The 19,472-nt window shown below is 56.2% G+C and overlaps 1 protein-coding gene across 2 annotated transcripts in view; it reads left to right on the plus strand.

Moving 5' to 3' along the window:
* The first annotated feature begins 3,054 nt into the window (after positions 1 to 3,054).
* The window catches only part of SLC6A3 (solute carrier family 6 member 3), a 39,447-nt gene continuing 23,029 nt past the window's right edge, over positions 3,055 to 19,472 (plus strand). The window contains exons 1-5 of one of the 2 annotated variants that reach the window (XM_070246134.1): positions 3,055 to 3,220; positions 5,103 to 5,431; positions 6,864 to 6,995; positions 15,093 to 15,318; positions 18,293 to 18,431. In XM_070246134.1, coding sequence (XP_070102235.1) covers positions 5,146 to 5,431; positions 6,864 to 6,995; positions 15,093 to 15,318; positions 18,293 to 18,431 — 783 coding nt within the window. In that variant the 5' untranslated portion in view covers positions 3,055 to 3,220; positions 5,103 to 5,145. The remainder of the gene's footprint in view (positions 3,221 to 5,102; positions 5,432 to 6,863; positions 6,996 to 15,092; positions 15,319 to 18,292; positions 18,432 to 19,472) is intronic. The other variant, XM_023625880.2, reaches the window with a different exon arrangement.

Consider the following 19,472-nt stretch of genomic DNA (forward strand, 5'->3'; position numbering starts at 1 on the left):
GGACAAGACACAGGGCAATGTCCGGCAGAGGCCTCCTGGGGGTGGCACCCGGGTGAGTGGCATCACGGGCAAGGCCACTTTGGAGGCAGCTATCTGCACCCAGACCCGTGGCTCGCCAGTGGCCCACCCAAGACTGTCCCCCGGCCCTCTCACGGGCTCTGCAGCTGCAGCTGGTCCACGGCAGATGTGCGTGGCCATGCTCCACGCTCTCCCTGCAGCCATCCCCGGCTGTGAGCCAACAGCAGCAGCAACAACGAGGATAGTAAAGCCGGCCAGGCACTTGGGGCAGAGGTCCAGGCCTGCCAAGGTCAGCCCTCTAATCAGCTCTTAACCACATGTTGTCTGCCTGTGCAGGCGCAGAGGCGGCGGCCCTGATGGGGAAGGTGCAGATGCAGGAGCCAGCAGCTCTGCCTTCTCCCTGTCCTCTGTGGGCCAGGCTGTGGGCCCAGCTCCCTGGTCGGTCTGCTCTGAGAACATCCTCAGGGGCCTTTATCCTAATTCCCGTGGTTCCGGAGAGCCCAGTGGCAGGGGCGGAGGCTCCCAGATGCAGGGGCTTCTCCTTCTTGGCCCAGGGCAGGCACAGGAGTGTGGTACACTCCACAGAGGAGGCTGCCCCCTTGCAGCTGTGTCCCCGTCACTGCTCCTCCTGTCACTCTGCTGGGCTTACATTCCTTCTCAAAAGTTTTCGTTTCGTGTGGTGTGTTTTTAATATTATATATTTGGACTCAGTGGTTCTACCTGTGCTCTTTTATGTAAAGAAAAACCTTTCTTTGGTGGCATGTGTGTCCTTGGCCCTATTGACTAAGGTCCCAACATCGGAGCACTGTTTTTTCTATTCTTTTTTTAAATTTTATTTATTTATTTTATTTCTTGAGGAAGATTAGCCCTGAGCTAATATCTGCACTAATCCTCTTTTTACTGAGGAAGATGGGCCCTGAGCTAACATCCATGCCCATCCTCCCCTACTCTACATATGGGATGCCTGCCACAGCACAGCCTGATACACGGTGCGTAGATCTGCACCCGGGATCCAAACCGGCGAACCCGGGGCCGCCAAAGCAGAACATGAGAACTCAACCACTGTGCCACCAGGCCAGCCCCAGCACTCCTTTTTCTTGACGCCCGTGTTGCTGAGTTTCTGTGGGGAGAGGCAGCCCTCATGTGACGGCCATCGGTGCATTACAGATTCAAGGTGGCACGTCACCGTCTTCTGAAATCCCTGTCACCCACCTGAGTACTATGGACTGAACTGTGTCCCCCCAGATGGTCGTGTTGACTCCTAACCCCCTAAGTGATGGCACTGAGAGGTTAAGGGGTGGGCCTCTGGGAGGTGATTGGGTGGTGACGGCGGGGCTCTCGCAATGGGACTGGTGCCCATGTGAAATAAGAGGCTCGAGAGAGCTCCCGCCCCTTCCGCCATGTGAGGACACAGGGGTGAGAGGACGCTGTGAACCAGGAAGGGGGTCCTCGCCAGGCATCGAGCCAGTGCCTTGATCTGGGACTTCTGGCTGCCAGAACCGTGAGGAAGGAATTGCCGTGTTCATAAGCCGCCCAGTCGTGGTGTTCTGTGGCAGCAGCCTGAGTGGACTGAGACCCTGAGCCTGGGGTCCTCCCCGCTTGGTCCTAATTCAGCCTGAAAGGGCAAGTCCTGCTGCCTCCTGGGTACCAGCCCCGTCCTTGGCACGGCCCGTGGTCAGGAGGCTGTGGGAAAGGCAGTGAGGCTGGTCCTGGGCAGAGGCCCCAGCGAGGAGGGGAAATGGTGCTGAGGAGCCAGGGTGCTCTGAGGTCCCCTGACAAAGGGACACTGCTTCTGTGACACTGCCGAGCAGGGACCTGCAGCCCAGAGTGCAGAGGGCAGGGCCTGGTGTGGATGGCACTACAGGGAGTGCACTGGGGGAAATCAGAGGATGCCGGGGAAGGTTAGTGCCCCCAGTTAGTCCCCAGGGCTCTGTGACTCTCCTGGACGGCCCTTCGCACCTCCGTGTCCAGGGCCTTGCTTGGTGGTCTGGGGACTCCATTTCTCTGCATCGTGAATGAAAAATCTTGCCAGGGGCATCTCTGCAACAAAGATTCCGAGTCGGTTCATCGGAGCGCCGGTATCAGGAACCTTTCCAGACCCCCCCCCCGCCCCCCCCGCGGAAATCATTACCGATGTGAGCGGGATTCGAGCTCCTAGTTCCAAGCGATGCACGCTCCACGCGGGCAAAGGGCGGCGACGCTCTGCTCCTCGCACCGACGCCACCGGACACCCAGTCCCGCGCGAGGGCGATGCTCGGGCCACAGAAGGACCCACGTCTCCACAGCCCGGACCCAGCCGACGATCGGGGACCTCGGGGCCGGAGACCGGGGCTCGAGGCCCAAGGAGCGAAGGCAGAGCCCCAGGGCCAGGTCCTGAGGCTGCTGGTCATCGCAGGGGCAGGGGACGCCCCCCCCCCCCCCCCCCCCCCGACACCACCCGCCCGACCCGGGATCCGCGCCCCTCCGGCCTCCCCAGCTCTGCGTGCGGCTGGGGCTGCGAGACGTCCCCAGGCACCGGCGTCGGGAGGTGCGGCCGCAGGGGAGGAGTCGCTGGAGCGGGTGGCTGGGGAGAAGGGTCGGTGCAGCGGCTGGGGAGGGGGTAGCGTGGCCCGGCTCAGCCTGGCAGGTTCCCGCGCTGCGCCCCGCGCGCCCGCCGCCCAGCTCCCTCCCGGCGGACTGCTCCTCCCGGACTTCGCCGGGCCGTACAGTGGGTGGGCCACGGGAGGCCCCAACCCCACCCCAAGGCAGTTGCCAGTGCGCACAGCAGCCCCAGGGGGTGAGGGCGAGGGTGGGGAGGAAATCTGGACCCTTCCCTCCGGGAAACTGCCCGTCTCGGTCCTGCGACGCCTGGGACCCTGAGATGTCGCCGCTCCACGCGTCCAAGTGTCCAGGACGCACAGACCTCGGGCAGAGCGCTCTGCTGGCCGCAGACCGGCGGCGACCTCCTCCTCCCAGCTGTCCAGGTCCCAGGGGCGGGGTGAAGGGGCGCGGCGGGGCTAGTCCTCCGCCCACCCGGGGCGGCGTGGAGGCGGAGCCAGGGCCGGCGGGCGTCCCTGACTGCGGGCGGGGAGGAGCAGGGCGGGCCCCGCGACAGAATAAGAGCCCGGAGGCCGCGGCCGCCCAGCGCAGCAAGACCCAAGCCGGAGCTTTCGCGCACGTTTGGCGGCAGGACTCCAGCGCAGAGCCGAGGCTGGGCGGGCAGGTAAGGCAGGCGCACCCCGTGGGCGCCTCCCCGCACTTCTCTCTGCGGACCCCAAAGGCCGTGGCTGAGGGGCACCAGGTTGGGGCGATCACCGTCGGGGGCGCCGCGTCCGGTGGATGGCAGCGTCTCGAAAACTCGCCAACAGTCACGGGTGCACAGTGCGTCCCGAAAGTCCCATTCGCGACCTTAAGGCTGTCAGTGGCTAAGAGATGTGTGCACAAGAGGGAGTTGCAGGGCTGATGTGCGCCCCCTTGGCCCTGGCCCCGGTCCAGCCTCAGGCTTCGGATGACGGGGACACGGGAGGTCGTCCCCAGAGTCCCTGCCGCGCAGGCACAGGTCGGGGTGGGAGGGTGGTGCGTGGCTGCTTGTTGCTGATTCCCTGGTGTTGAACCAGATGCGGTGCAAGGGGAGGCGGACCTGGGCAAAGTGGACCCCAAGTTCGGTCGGGGCGGTTTTCTCAACCAATGCTTCATCTCGCAGAGTTCATCTGTGATCTCTAGGATCTGTGTGGGCCTGCGGAGCTGCGGGCCTCTGTGCGTCCAGGCTGATGGTGGGGGAGAAGGGAGCGAACCACACTTTATCAGCCAGCTCTATTTCTCCTTCTGGGCTCAGTGAGGAAAGACGCTTTCTAAGAGGCCGTGTTTTGCTTTCTGTACCCAAACCTGGCCTTTGAGGGGGATTTCAGCAGTGGGGTGGGCTCACCCCCAGCGCTGAGGGTGGGCTTCCGGGCAGATGTCCCCCATGTGCCTGCAAGGGCTGTGGTCAGAGCAAGATGGCTGGGAAAGGCCATCTGAGTCTCCAGCCCTCTCCAACTGGACCCCACTGCAGGCCAGGCCCACCTGCTCCGCAGCCACTGCCACCCCTTCTGGGCTGTTCTCAGGCGTCTCAGGAATGTGTTGTTGGGTTTGTCACGGGGGGGGGGTGAAGGGGCCACAGAGAAGTAGCGCATAAAATAACTTTTGTGAGTGTTTGTTCAAACTTGGTTGCAGAGGAAAATTATCCCATTTGGCTGCCACCTCCCTTCTGCTTTAGCCAGTGTGTGCGTGTGTGTGTGTGTTTATGCACGTGTGTGTACATTCGAAACAATGCTGATGGATCCAAATGCCAGAAGTCATATTTGAAGCTGCTGTTGGCTGGGACCGTGTAATTTCTTCTGTTCTCCTTGATTGCATTACTCCTGGTTTAGGAAAGTGATTTGAAAACAGTTTCCCTGGTAAAGTTGCTGAGTACAGGAGCTAGCCTACCCCTTGGGCAGATCCTGACAGGACGCTCCCATCTCCCCTCGACTCTTCCACGTGGGGCTCATGAGTCGCAGGTGGCGGGTGGATGTGGGTCACACAGGCATTCCTTGAAGAAACCGTTGTGATCGTTATATTTAAACTTTGAATTACCGTGGCTGATTTTGGTTATAGAAAATTTGCTCTTTACTTTTATTGCTGAGTGTAAAGAAAGCATATGTGCTGTTATAAAGACTCATTATTGAATGCTGTTTGAAGTTATGAAATTACTCCCTGGGAATGTGGGGGAGGGCGGAGGTGACATCTTGCATGATTATTAAAAGCAAAGTTAGAGATCACACAGCATTTCACTTTGATGGGCATGGAGACCGACGCTGGGGAAAGAGGGCACAAAGCCGAGTCTGTCCTAAGGTTTCCCCGGCTGGTCTCCCCTTGTCCCCTCAAGGAGAACGAGCTTGTCTCCAGCCATCCTCAGCCTCGGATGTGTCATCTTAGGTGCTTGCAATGTATTTGTTCCACCTGAAAGAAATGAACGTAAATGCCTCAGACCTCTCAGATGGCTGCTCTCGCCACTGGGCACATCCGTGGTTCTGCTGCTAAATGGTTGCATTCCTGTGTGTGTTTATTTTTCATGCTGGCTGAAGCCCAGGAGGGAAGAAGCGCAGGATCCTAGGTTCCAGTCTGACCATGAATAGAAGCAAATGCTCTGTGGGGCTGATGTCCTCCGCGGTGGCCCCAGCTACGGAGCCCAACGCCGTGGGCCCAAAGGCGGTGGAGCTCGTCCTGATCAAGGAGCAAAACGGGGTGCAGCTCACGAACTCCACCCTCATCAACCCCCCGCAGACCCCCGTGGAGAACCAACATCGGGAGACCTGGAGCAAGAAGGTAGACTTCCTCCTCTCGGTGGTCGGCTTCGCGGTGGACCTGGCCAACGTCTGGCGATTCCCTTACCTGTGCTACAAAAATGGCGGGGGTGAGTCCAGACCCCGCCCTCCCCAGCCCCTGCTGAGCTAGAGCCACAGGCGGCTGGAGGTGCTTTCGAGAAATGCGCACTCTGGCGAGATAACTGCTTTCTTAGGTGGGATGGGGCTCCTGACTTAGCACTAGGGGGGGTGCAGGTTCCCCCAGACAGATGTCACAAAACTGTAGGTGCAGCAGGGGGTAGAGCTCAAATGACGTCCTTCCGTGTCTGTACCCTAAAGTTGGGGACATGGGGGCCAGGGAAGCAGACGCTGGAGTTAGTGGTTGGAGGTGCCATGGCTCTGCCTTCTGTTTCCAAAGGTCATTTTCATTCCAGAAAGAAAACTCTCAAAGGCCCAAAGAAGGGCATCTTTGGCAACTTCAATGGTGTTTACAAAGTGTGCTTGTGAGGGAACTTGGAGTGGCAGAAGATGCCCTGGACATGTGCCCTTCTGCCTCCATGCGCTCCCACTGCTCCCTGACCTCAGCCAGACCTAGGACCACGGCTGTCCCTGGACGCAAGGCAGAGAACTAAGATAAGGGGCAGGGTCAGCCCAAAAGTTCCAGTTGAGAAGCCAGTTAAGTTGGTGCTCATTTCCCATGAGCCCTCCTGACGCCTCCATGTCCCCTTCCGGTCCTCCATGCCTCGCTGGTCACTGTGCTGCAAACCTGGAGAACCTTGGGAGATCTTCTTGGGGAGGGCCTTCCAGCTGCCGCTGAGTGGTAGGTTGGCATTACTATGCCCGTCATGAGGCCTAAGCAGGCACAGTAAGTTGCCCAAAGACAGACTGAGCTGTGGGGCCTCCCCATCCCAGGAGGAGAGCCATGACAAAGCTCCCTGTTATTTGAGGCAGAGCAAGAGGGCTTCAGAAGGCAGAGTCCAGGGCCCTGAACTTTGTGCCCAGGGTGGGGCACAGCTCCAGGAGGCTTGAGGTGCTGCCCTGGAGGAACTCTGGCCCCTCGGGCAGTACCTGTCAGCAGATGGCTTCAGCCGTGGCCTCAGTGGGGGCAGGCTGAGAAGGCCAGAACCCTTGTATGGCCAGAGTTGGGAGCACAGATCCCAGAGGATTCAGAACTCAAGAGGGGCAGACATTTCCACAGGGGGGCAAGCGGGGCAGAGGCCAGGCCTGCTGGGCAGGCAGGGAAGGGGCTGCACCCTGGAGCAGGGCTGCAATGTGGGCGAGGCCTTACCTGCTCTGCTCTTGAGATGAATTCATCACTTGGGGGACTGGTTGGGGGCTTCACTAGGGATGTGTCAGGGCACTGGTGACAGTGGGGCCAGGCTGGAGGTAAGGGAGCACCCCGTGCAGCCTGTGACTTTCCTTTGGAGGGTGGCCACGCTGGGGAGCTCCAGGGAGGAGCAGAGAGTGGGGCGGCATGCACGGTCAGCTGTAGAGACGGCAGGGCCTCCGCAGCCCCGGGCTGAAGGTGCTGTCCTCCCACAGGTGCCTTCCTGGTCCCTTACCTGCTCTTCATGGTCATCGCGGGGATGCCCCTCTTCTACATGGAGCTGGCCCTGGGACAGTTCAACAGGGAGGGGGCTGCCGGCGTCTGGAAGATCTGCCCCGTCCTGAAAGGTAGCCTGCGCCTCCTAGCACCTGGGGGGAGGCGGCCCACGGCGGTGGCCCTGGACCAGTCCTGTGCATCCGGTCCTGCTTTGCTGGATAACCGTGCACATGGGCCCACCATTTTAATTGTGGTCCTCCCTTTAAAGATCTGTAATGACCAAGGATTCTAGAATGTGTTCTCTCGCTCCCAGCTGAGGTCTCCTGCAATTCATCAGCAGTGCTATTTTGTTAAAGTGGTAGATAAGATAAAACATCCATCTATATACCCATCTACTATCTATCATCTGCCTATCCATCATCTAGCTCCCTATATCCACATCTGTCTGTCTATCTACTTAGCATCCACATCTATTTATCTTCTATCCATCATGTATCTCCCTATCTACCTATCATCCACATCTGTCTGTCTATCTACCTATCATCCATATCTATTTATCGTCTATCCATCGTCTATCTATCATCCATGTCTATCTATCCATCATCTATCTGTCCATCATCTTTCTACCTATCATGTATCTATCTATCTACCTATCATCTGTCTATCATTTACCTATCTATCATCTGCCTATCCATCATCTGTCTCTCTATCTACCTACCTATCTATCATCCACATCTGTCTGTCTATTTATCTACCTATCTGCCTATCATCTGTATCTATTTATCATCTATCCATCATCTGCCTATCCATCATCTATCTCTCTATCTACCTATCATCCATATCTGTCTGTCTATCCATCTACATATCTACCTATCATCCATATCTATCTATTTATCATCTATCCATCATCTGTCTATCATCCATGTCTATCTATCTATCCATCATCTATCTACCTATCATCTATCTATCTATCTATCTATCATCTATCTATCAATCTATCTATCATCTATCTATCATCTAACATCTACCTATTATCTATCTACCTGTCATCTATCTATCTGTCATCTATCTAACATCTACCTATCATCTATCTATCCATCCATCCATCCATCCATCCATTTGCATGAGTTTGCTAGGGCTGCCGTACAAAGTACCACAAACTGAGTGGCTTAAACAATACACATTTATTGTCTTGGTTCTGGTGGCCAGAAGTCTAAGATGGAGGTATCGGTGAGGTTGGTTCCTTCTGAGGCTCTGACGGAAAATCTGTTCCGGGCCTCTCTCCTTGACTCGTGGGTGACCATCTTCTCCCTTTGTCTTCACACCGTCTTCCCTCTATGTGCATCTCTATATCCAAATTTCCCTTTTTGTAGGGAAATCGTCATATTGGACTAGGGCCCACTCTAATGACCTCATGTTAACTTGATTGCCTCTGTGAAGACCCTGTCTCCAGATAAAGTCACATTCTGAGGTGCTGGGGGTTAGACTTCAACAAATGAATTTTGAAGGGACACAATTCACTGCATAACACTATCTATCATCTATATATCCATCCATCAATCTATCCCTCTATCTAGCTATCGTCTGTCATCCATCTATTTATCATGTCTCCAGCAACCATCTATCACCTATCTATCAATTATCTATTATCTACCTGTCTATCATCTATCATATCTATCTATCTATTATCTATCTATCATGTATCTATCAACCGTCTATCATCCATCCATCATCTATCTACCTACCTCCCCATGGATCTATCATCCATCTAACTATCTAGTTATCCATTGAGCTTTCCCTACTGCTGAGGCAACGCCACGGTGCCATGGGGCAAACACAGCTCGTGCCGAGCCCGGTGGCATGCCTGGTGACTGACCCTCCCATGATCACCTCACTCCTCCTCACGAGAGCCCTGGGGAAGCCCACGGCATGCTGTCCCCGTCTCAGAGGTGCAGCACTGAGGACTGGAGGCACTGAGTGACTCGCCCATCGCCTCGACAGGGGCGGGGTGGGATTCGACCCCACAGCTGTCTAACTCCCCAGTCCAGCCACCGGGTCACGCCTGCCCACTGGGCCAGCACTGCATCTCAGGAGCTGGTGGCACAGCGAGGGTCCAGGCACTTCCTCAAAGAGACACAGGGAGGCGCCTGCTGCAGACAACTGGCTTCATTAAGAAAATGGCTTTTAAAAAATCATTCTTTGGATTTTCTGGGAAGTTCTTGCAAAGTTGGTTCTCTTGAGAAAAGCGGAAGCCCCAGCGGTCCCCAAGGACGTGCTCTGGGTGGGTCAGTGGGTTCATGATCAGAGACAGCAACTCATCCATCCTTCGGGATGAGAACATCTCACAGCTGCACGGTCGTCTCTGCAAGGAGGACACGGCCCTTGAGGCGGCGGAAGCGCTGAGGCTGGCCAGGCGTGAGGGCTCCTCCCGGTCGCTGTCTGCTTTCCTTCTTGATGGCCTGCTTGGTGACTCTTAAGATGTTAGCAATTTTTTCCTGGGCTAGCTGATTCATGGGCCCACCTTAAAATGGAGCTACAGAGAGACCTCCCTCCCCACCCCCCACACACATCTTCAGAGCCAGAGAGGGACAACTCTGGGTTCAGGAGCCAGGAGCTGGCATCCCCTGGGTGGGTGTGCATGCAGAAGTCAAAGCTTAAATGCGTTGCCTGAGGCTCGGCTGGCACCGTCGTTGTTTCTGGATGGAGGAGTGCGGTGGTAGCTGCAGGCACCAGGCACCTCTTAGCGACAGATGCGTGTGTCGAATCAGACATTTCAGCGTCTGTTGGCTGGCACAGTGTTGATCCGGGCGAGGGCAGTGAACCCAGACTAACAGTTCATGACACAGATGAGTTCATCATGTTCTCCTGGGCTCCGCCGGGCAGCGCTAACATGTCACGCAGTCATCCGCTGTGACGAACCAGCGCTCTGGGGTCAGTATTTCCATAGCATTAAAATGCCAAATCAGAAATTAAGCGTCCCCACCCTCAGGTGACCGTTCTGGGGAAAAGTTGAGGAAGGATGCCTCCACACACAAATTCGCACCTCTGGACTTCCGAGAGTCGCCCCTCACATCTGGAGTATGTCAGGTTCTTTAGTGACGTGACCCTGTGCCACCTCCCACCAGGGAGTCCAGTGCTGACTCACAGGAAATCCGCTCCTGCCTGTGATCGGCAGGGCTTGGAGGGACCTGAGGGGAGGGGACAGGACGACGACCCCAAGGGTTTTGTGTTGCCATCTATAAAATGTCAATCAACGATTTCCAAGGATTTCGAAGCACTACTTAGTCCTAACAAATTTGCATTAAGACAGAAAATCTGACTCCAGTAGGAATGAATATCAGCCCCACACTGTAGAGGAGTGGAGACTGTAGACGCGGGCGTTTCTCCACGCGCCCCCAGACACCGCGTCCACGCCTGGAGGGAAGGTGGGCAGACATGCGTTAGTCCAGGCATCTACTCCTCATCCAGCCCCACGTTCACACTCTCGTGTCCCGTGTCAGCTTTTGTCCATTTCTGAAAACTCATCCACGAGGAGGACTGTGCCAGGGCCGAATAAGGCCACAGGAAGAAATGCAGTGTGGCCCCTGTGGGAGAATCTCGGTCAGAGCCCAGTCACCCCACACACACCCTGGAAGTTGGGTTATGGGTCGCGGAGAGCCAACCGTCAAGCTCTGGAATCTTTGTGTAATCAGCACAGGGCTGTGTGTTTGCTGAAGAGATAAGCGGATCGGGGCAAGGACACTAGACCTTTGTTTTTGAGGAAGAGACACCTGGACAAGTTTAACACCCTAATCGAGCTGCAGGTCCCAGCAGGTGTTTCCCACTTGGTTAGCTTATATTTTATCCACACGATGCCCGTTTGGTAGGAGTCTGTTGTTGCTCCGCTCAGGTCCTAACCACGCTGTTCTGGATGCCCTGGCACAGTGCCTTCTCTTCCCTTGTCTTTTTTAAAGAAATTAATTCATAAAATTTCATGTCCCTCCATATGTCATTGAAGAAGGGTGCTGCATGGTAAATGAAGACATCAGTTAAAAACCCAGATAGTCATTTGGGGCTAAAGGTCATCCAGTCCTCATGTCCGTGCCGCTGTGAACACCTTCTCCTGTAGACACTGAGCTGAACTCTCCAGAGAGCCTGCGTCCCCATCCCTTCCCTCCCTGGGACCTGGGAGCCGTTCCTGTGCCTGACTGGCACTGAGGCCCCGAGACAAAGCCAGGTGGCAGCGTCCACAGGGAGGGTGAGCTGCTACAGAGCCCAGGACTTACTCGGTTCTCTGTCGGTCTCTCCAGAGCCCTCAGGTGGACACGTGGCCGAGAGGCGGCAGGTGGCCCTCAGCACCCAGAAGTGTCATCTCAGGGCCTGGGGAGAAGTCTGTCTCCCTCCCTCTCCCCCTTCCTCTCTGTCTCTCTCTGATGTGAGCACACATGCACACACACACACACACACAAACACCCCATCAGATACTGAAGACACCCAGACCAATAGCGCAGGAATTCTCTCCTGTTTTCTTCCAAATGACCTGCCGGTGACTCTCGCGGAGAACGGGAAAGCTGCTCCACCAGGGAGCGCGTTCTCGCTGGTGCTCCTGGAATGAGAGCTTGTTTATGGCACTCTCTGCTGAGCCGGCTTTGGTGGACCCTCTGGATCACACTGGATCTGGAGGGTGGAGAAGCACGGCTGCTGTGCTCTCCTGAGGCCTGAGGAGGTGTCTTCTTGGGTCATCCGGTCAATTGCCAAAGACAAGCCCGTTTTACCTATGCTGTGGAGATGCCGCTTCCTATTTTAAGGAATATAAAATAATTTATGATATTTTGTAGTCAATATTTTAGTGTGATTTATCCAACTCTTTCTAAAAAGAATTTTAGGTGACAAAATAAAACAAGACAAAATACGCACAAGGTAATATAAGAAAGACTAAGAAAAATAGAAATTTAAGAAAATTGACGTTAAGAGCTGTGATTGAAATTCACATTTAGCCCTGAGCTTCCTGGGAGTCAGATAAAAGAGGAAAACCTCAAGTTTGCATTAATGTTTGCATCAGAAATATTAGCAGGGAGTGAGCCTGCCACCTTCTTGGGGGAGACAGATCCCTGTGGCACTTGATGAAAGAACTGTGTCAGTGGAGCTTTATTTAGAGGATATGATGATGTGATGAACACTGATCACGAGAACATTCTTCTAATGAACAGAGAAATGGATTTTGTGTGGCCCAGTCTGAAGTGACACCAAGGAGGAACGTGGTGAAGGTGGCCCAGGCCTGTGGCTTTCTGTGGCTTTTCCTGAAGGGCAGAGCTTGGAGTGACCAATCAAATGGCTGACACTTGCACCCACCTTCCGAGGGGATCGTCCCTTTCCCTGGGGCATTTGGGGCAGCTGGAAAGCAGCACAGGAGAGGCGGCGGTCCTGGATGGGGGAGAGCCTGCGGGGCTGGTGTGCTGTGCTGCTGACGGGGTGAGCCCATGGGCTCCGGAAGCCACATCAGCCTGTGGCGACCGTGTCACTCTGTTGTGAAGGTTGAAAAACTTGGCCTGCCCCCGTGGAGGGCTATCCACACAGTGGTAGGTTCCAGAAGGACCAGAGGCAGTCAGCTCTTCCTTCAGACACAGAATTTGAACCTACTCCAGTGTTTAATCAAAGCCTCCTATAAGTTCCCAAAGTTTCAAGCTGAGGATTTGGTATACAAAGTTTTAACTTTGAAAAGATTTCCATTCAGGCATCCACAGTCAGCTCACTGCCAGGGAAAACCTTCTCTGATGCGCTTTGAGACAACATGGCTTCCTGACAGTGTGGCTTCTCGACAGCATGGCTTCTCAACAACATGGCTTCCCAACAACATGGCTTCTCAACAACATGGTTTCCCAACAACATGGCTTTCCGACAGCAAGCTTCCCGACAACATGGCTTCAGGACAAATGGCCTCTTGACAGCACGGCTTCTCAACAGCATGGCTTCTCGACAACATGGCTTCTAGACAACACAGCTTTGTGACAACATGGCTTCCCGACAACATGGCTTCAGGACAAATGGCCTCTACAGCATAGCTTCCCAACAGTATGGCTTCTCGACAACACAGCTTCTCAACAACACAGCTTCTCGACAACATGGATTCCCAACAGCACGGCTTCCCGACAACATGGCTTCTTGACAGCACGGCTTCCTGACAACATGGTTTCCCTGACAACATGGCTTCCCAACAGTATGGCTTCAGGACAAATGGCTTCTCGACAGCATGGCTTCCCAACAACATGGCTTCTCAAAACACAGCTTCCCGACAGCGTGGCTTCCCGACAGCATGGCTTGAGGACAAATAGCTTCCTGACAACATGGCTTCCCAACAACATGGCTTCTCAACAACATGGCTTCCCAATAATACAGCTTCCCAACAACATGGCTGCCTGGGCGATTTCACTGTAAATCACGGCCCAGCCTCTCTCCTAAGGAGCTCAGTGAGCAGAATTTCAATATAGAATTACTTGATATTGACCAATTCCACACTGGAAAAGTCCTCCCAAAGGAAACCATTTTGGTTTCATCATCTTTGCTACTAAGCACGTGTTCCAAGAGGGATTACACGCCGAGGCCTCTTTTCTTTTAGGCCACTCCTGATACCGGATCTGTTTAATACGTATACATAAGTAAATTCTTGTGCTTCTCTTTTTGTTTGCAGGGTAGGAAGAGAACTTTAATAAAGTGCCCTGAGCATGAAAATAGATTCTCCTAAGGGTTATACCCATAAAAAACAACCCAAGCCACTCTCTGCAAAAGTCAGCTTGAAGGCATGCTCCGCCCCTGGCCACAAGCAGGCAAGACAGGGCACAGCACCTAACCGGGTTTTGATAAAGTACATTAAAGTTATAGCCCAAGCTAATCCCACCAGCAAAGCTGAGAAGGAACATTGAAATAAAGGAACTCTGCCTGGAGCTTAATAAAGTCAACCACAGTAGCAGAATGTGGCGGTGCTTGTCTGGCATTGAATAAGGAAGAGCTCCTTGACCAATGGGAAGAGGTCTTCTAACTGCCAGACCTATTTGCCCACCATAGTCAGGATGACATCATTCCAAAGACTGCTCACCACTTTGTTCTGCTCCAGTTTACCAGGAGCAAGGAACCCCTCAGTAACTGATCCCAAATTCCAGGCTTTATGATCCTGGGAATGGTACTCTGAAAGGCCCTGGGTGGCCCTACTAGGCCCTGGATGGTCAAGAATAGCCCTGAGTGGCCCTAGGATACCCTGACTGATATTACATGGCCCTGGGTGGTCCTTGATGGTTTTGGATGGCCTTGGGCAGCCCTAGGAGGCCCTGGATGGTCATGTATGGCCCTGGGAGACCCTGGATGGTCATGCATAGTCCTGGGTGATGTTGGGTGGCTCTAGATAGCTGTTGATGAACCCAGATGATTCTGTTTGCCCTAGGTGGTCTAGAGGGGGTCATGAGTAGCTGTGGGTGGCCATAAATGGCCCTGGATGGCTCTGGGTAGCCCTAGTGGACACAGATGGTCTTGGATGGCCTTCATGGTCCTGGATGAGCCTGGGTGGCTGTGGATTGCCATGGAGGGCCTTGGTTGTCCCCCAGTGAATACTGATTACTCTAGGTGTCTCTGGATGGCTCTGGGAGACACTAGGTATTCTTGGGTGACCCTGGATGGCCTTCTATGGCCCTGTTGGCATAGGTGGCCTTGGATGTCTCTTGGTGGCTATGAAAGGGTGGCCTTTCTTGACTCTTGGTGGTGCTTTGTATCCTTGGGAGTCCCTAGATGGCCCTGGGTGGCCCTGGGTGGCCATGGCTGACTGTGGATGATTCTGATGGTTTTGCATGGCAACTGGCCCTGGAAACTCTGGGTTGGGTTGCCCCAGCTGACCCAGAGTGGCCCTAGATGACTCCAGTTGATCCTGAGTGGCTGTGAGTGGTTGTGGATAGGCATGGATGGCCCTTAGTTACCTGTACATCTGTGGGTGACCTAGTTGTGCCAAGGAGGCCCTAGATGACCCTACATGTCTCTGGGTGGATGTAGATGGCCACAGATGGCTTTGGAAAGGGGCAGCCCCTTCTGTGGTCACAGCCTGAAGTCTAGCATCTGCCCTTTCATGTCTTCCCTTGTGTGTTTAAAGACGTTGCCTGGTTTGGGGATGACAGCGAAGAGCTGGCAGAGGGTTGGAGATGCCTCCTGTAGGGAAGGTGGAGAGGGGCGCCCTGCTGACGGTGGCTCTGTGCTCTCACCTGCCCTAGGCGTGGGCTTCGCGGTCATCCTCGTCTCGCTCTACGTCGGCTTCTTCTACAACGTCATCATCGCCTGGGCGCTGCACTACTTCTTCTCCTCCTTCACCACGGAGCTGCCGTGGACCCACTGCAACAACACCTGGAACAGCCCCAACTGCTCAGACACCCGCTCCGGCAACTCCAGCTCCAGCCTCAACGACACCTTCAGGACCACGCCCGCTGCCGAGTACTTTGAGTAAGTGGGGGGTTAGTGCCTCTGGGTCAGTGACACTCCACTTGCTGTGTCTGCCTTGGGGAGGGGAGGATGCAGGGCTGGGCACATCAGCCACCCGCCCGTGCCACCCCACAAGGGTGTGGAGAGGACCAAGCCTCTTGTCCTATGCCCAAATTCTGTTCCTTCAGGTTCTTGTGGGGTGTATTTCTGAAAGACACTTCCGGTGGCTCAGCTGAGCTATTGTGGAGTGAGTCCACGGCAGGAATGGGACACTGGACAGGCCTGTGGCTGCTCCATCCTGCTCTCAGGAGCAGTTTTGGGTGGGAGAGGCTGGCCAGAGATGCCGCAGACACTGCGTGGAAGGAAGGTGCTGGGGCCCCGGCCCTGGGGGCTGCCGTGTCGCCTCCAGCGAGGGCTGGGCTCCGTGACCTCATCCACCCTCCCACTGCCCCTCCACCCTCCCCTAGCTGAGGCTGAGCTCTCTCCAGAAGCGAGGCCACTCTGAGCATCACTCAACCTCCATCCTCAGTAAGCAGACCTTGTCTCCGAGGTTCACCGACTGTCTGCTTTTCCTGAGATGCTCTTTCTTCTTACAAACACAGAGTTAATTCTTTCATGGTCCCCCCTCTGTCCCCATGTCCAGCAGCCAGGCTGGTGTCCTGCTCCTCCGTCCCCTTGCCTGGCCCTCCGCAGTCCACACTGCTTGACCCCACCACCTGCTGGTCCGTCCCTCTCCTCAAATATGTTCTCTGAATCCTTTCAGGCACTGTGTCAGCTCCTGCCCTTGCCCTCTTCTTCACCATGTGGTCCAGTTCAGCCTGGAAGGGCCGTCACTGCCCCGGGGCGGGGGGGGCACCATTTCCCCTTAGAACCCAGACACATGTGGGAGAGACACTCACTATGAGGAGCCACGCTCTGTCACAGGGCCGTCCCCTCCCCGAAGCGATTCTGAGCTGGGCTGTCACCCTGAGCTGAGTAACACACTGCAGTTACAGAGGCGTACAAATTCATAAACGTGAGCGGGGGGCCGTCCCAGGCCAGCCGGGGTTTGGTGGACCGGGGTAGTGTGCAAGGGCGTGAGTGTGTGCGGGCCCTGGAAGACCCTTCCCTGAGCCCCCCTGCCCCCTAGGCGTGGGCCCCTGGGGCTGGCTCTCCCGTCCTGAGGTGGCTTCTCTTAAAATGTGGTGTTTGTCTCGGAGATGAGCAGCAATTCCCATCGACTCCAAAATTTCACATTGACTGTGATGTTCCCACTTTGGGGCTGAAATCTTACTGTCTAGTTAGATCTATTCTATTAATGTTTGTGTGTTAAAGTAAGTCCCTTTACAACTTAGCCAAAGGAACTTTAACCAATAAAATAAAATAACTCAGGTTTTAGCAAGTAGGTACATTTGAAAAACTTGTTTTGAGTCGAAAAACAGTGAGGTTAAAACAAGATCAGGATCCGATGAGGGCAGGACCCGGGAGGGCAGGACCAGGGAGGGCAGGACGCAGGGAGGGCAGGACGCAGGGAGGGCAGGACCCGGGAGGGCAGGATGCAGGGAGGGCAGGACGCAGGGAGGGCAGGACCCGGGAGGGCAGGATGCAGGGAGGGCAGGACGCAGGGAGGGCAGGACGCAGGGAGGACAGGATGCAGGGAGGGCAGGACCCAGGAGGGCAGGATGCAGGGAGGGCAGGACCCAGGAGGGCAGGATGCAGGGAGGGCAGGACCCAGGAGGGCAGGATGCAGGGAGGGCAGGACCCAGGGGGGCAGGACCCGGGAGGGCAGGACGCAGGGAGGGCAGGACCCGTAAAGGCTTTGAGACACAGCAGGCCAAGCAGGGTGCCAGTGGTGGACTCCTCCTCCTGCTCCGGGAGTTCCGTGTCCCCGACCTCACACTGTGCAGCACACAGCACGAAGAGGCTCCTGTCACCTCGGTCGGTGGCTTGGGCTCCGTGGAGAAGAGAGGATGATGGGGACCGTGTGGATGGCACGGCGTCTGGGCCTGGCTGTGCCCCAAATGAGACGGGAGTCTGAGCTGGGCTCTCCATGCCGTCTCCACCTCCTCTACCTCAAGAGGTGGTTCTAGAGTTAAGATCTGACTTCCTGCCGTGCGGCACAGTGCCACCTGTGGCAGGTGGAAAGCTCTGGAAAGCTGGAGCCAGCTGCATCCTCCCACGTGTCAGGATTATTGCCTTGGGACCTCAGCAAATCCAGGCAGTGACGGCTCCTTTCCTGGCATGGCTTCTCCTCTTCCCGGCCCAGCCCTGGAGTCGGTGCCAGCTCAGAGCTGGCTCAGAAAGTGGCGCGGCAGGAGCATGCGGACACGATGGCGCACCTTCCCACGGGTGCTCTCAAGGATTCAACAAGACACTGGGCTGTCCCCGGCTGGCCCAAAGGGTGCTCCCCGCCTGCCGTTAGTTCCATCTCCTTTCTGCATGGCCTCATGTTCTGCCTGATGGTGGGTTCCCTCCAGGAGACGGGCTCCTGACACCCCGAGCAGACTCCTCTCAGTCTGCTCTGTGCTGATCCTCCTGGCAGCGGCAGGAGCTGTGTGAGCCGGTGTCGACAGCTGTCTCCCTCGGGGAACAGCACAGGTGTCCGCGTGTCCTGCTTGTGCAGCCTTGCCCCTGCGGAGGGCCCTGGATGGTCCCGTGGGCAGCAGTGGTGCACCATACCGCTGAGCACCTTCCCCTGGTTTCTGCAGTTCCTTTCCTTCAAAGACCCAAGGCGCCCCTTCCCTGCCCCAGCTCCAAAAAGCAGGGTGCTGAGGGTGAGGGGGTGGGGTGGGCTTCTGTGGGCTCCCAGCATGCTGCAGCTCACCTTCTCCACTCACCTGGAGGGCGGACCCTGCCTCTCAGCTGTGGGCCTGACTTCTCTGGTCCCGATGGGCCAGCTGCTTTCTGCCATGCCGAGTTGGGGAGGGCAGGTCTCTGGGCAAGCTCAGCTGTCCGGTTCCAGTTCTGGCTGGGGAGGCAGCACCCCTCCAGAACCCCCATCTCCCTCCCTCTCCAGGCGTGGCATGCTGCACCTCCACGAGAGCCGTGGCATCGATGACCTGGGCCCTCCCCGGTGGCAGCTCACATTCTGCCTGGTGCTGGTCATCATCCTGCTGTACTTCAGCTTGTGGAAGGGAGTGAAGACTTCTGGGAAGGTGAGGCTGCAGGCCTCGCCAATGGGGAGTGGACATGTGGCTGTGGTTGGAGAATGAACGGGGGGTCATGGTTGAGCTTTGGAGTGAATGGGGGGGGGCTGTGGTTAGATTGAGGAGCGGGTAGATGGCCATGGTTGGGTTCGGGAGTGGACAGGTGTCTGTGATTGGTTTGAGGAGCGGGTAGATGGCCATGGTTGGGTTCGGGAGTGTATGGGTGGCCGTGGTTGGGTTGGGGAGTGGATAGGTGGCTGTGGTTGGGTTTAAGAGTGGACTGGTGGACTATGCTTGAGGCGTGGACAGGTGGGCTGTGGTTGGGTTGGGGAGTGGGCAAGGGGGCCATGGTTGGATTAAGGAGTGGATGGGTGGCTGTGACTGGGGAGTGAACATGTGGTTCATGGTTGGGGAGTGGACAGGTGACCGTGGTTGGGGAGTGGACAGGTGGGCCATGGCTGGGAAGGGGACAGGTGGCCGTGGTTGGGGAATGGACAGGTAGGCCGTGGTTGGGTTGGGGAGTGGATGGGTGAACCACGGTTGGGGAGTAGACAGGTGCCCATGGTTGGAGAGTGGACAAGTGGGCTGTGGTTGGGTTGAGGAGTGGACAGGTGGCCGTGGTTGGGGAGTGGACAGGTGGCTGTGGTTGGGGAGTGGACAGGTGGCCGTGGTTGGGGAGTGGACAGGTAGGCCGTGGTTGGGTTGGGGAGTGGATGGGTGAGCCACGGTTGGGGAGTAGACAGGTGGGCCATGGTTGGGGAGTGGACAGGTGGCCGTGGTTGGGGAGTGGACAGGTGGGCTGTGGTTTGGGAGTGGACAGGTGGCCATGGTTGGGGAGTGGACAGGTAGGCCGTGGTTGGGTTGGGGAGTGGATGGGTGAGCCACGGTTGGGGAGTGGACAGGTGGGCCATGGTTGGGTTGGGGTGTGGATGGGTGAGCCACGGTTGGGGAGTGGACAGGGGGTTGGGGAGTGGACAGGTGGGACGAGATTTGGTTGGGAAGTCAGCACTTTGCTGTGATCGAGCAGTGGTATCAGGGGAAGCGCCCACA

This window comes from Equus caballus, chromosome 21, assembly GCF_041296265.1.
Source record: "Equus caballus isolate H_3958 breed thoroughbred chromosome 21, TB-T2T, whole genome shotgun sequence".
Taxonomy (NCBI): Eukaryota; Metazoa; Chordata; class Mammalia; order Perissodactyla; family Equidae; genus Equus; species Equus caballus.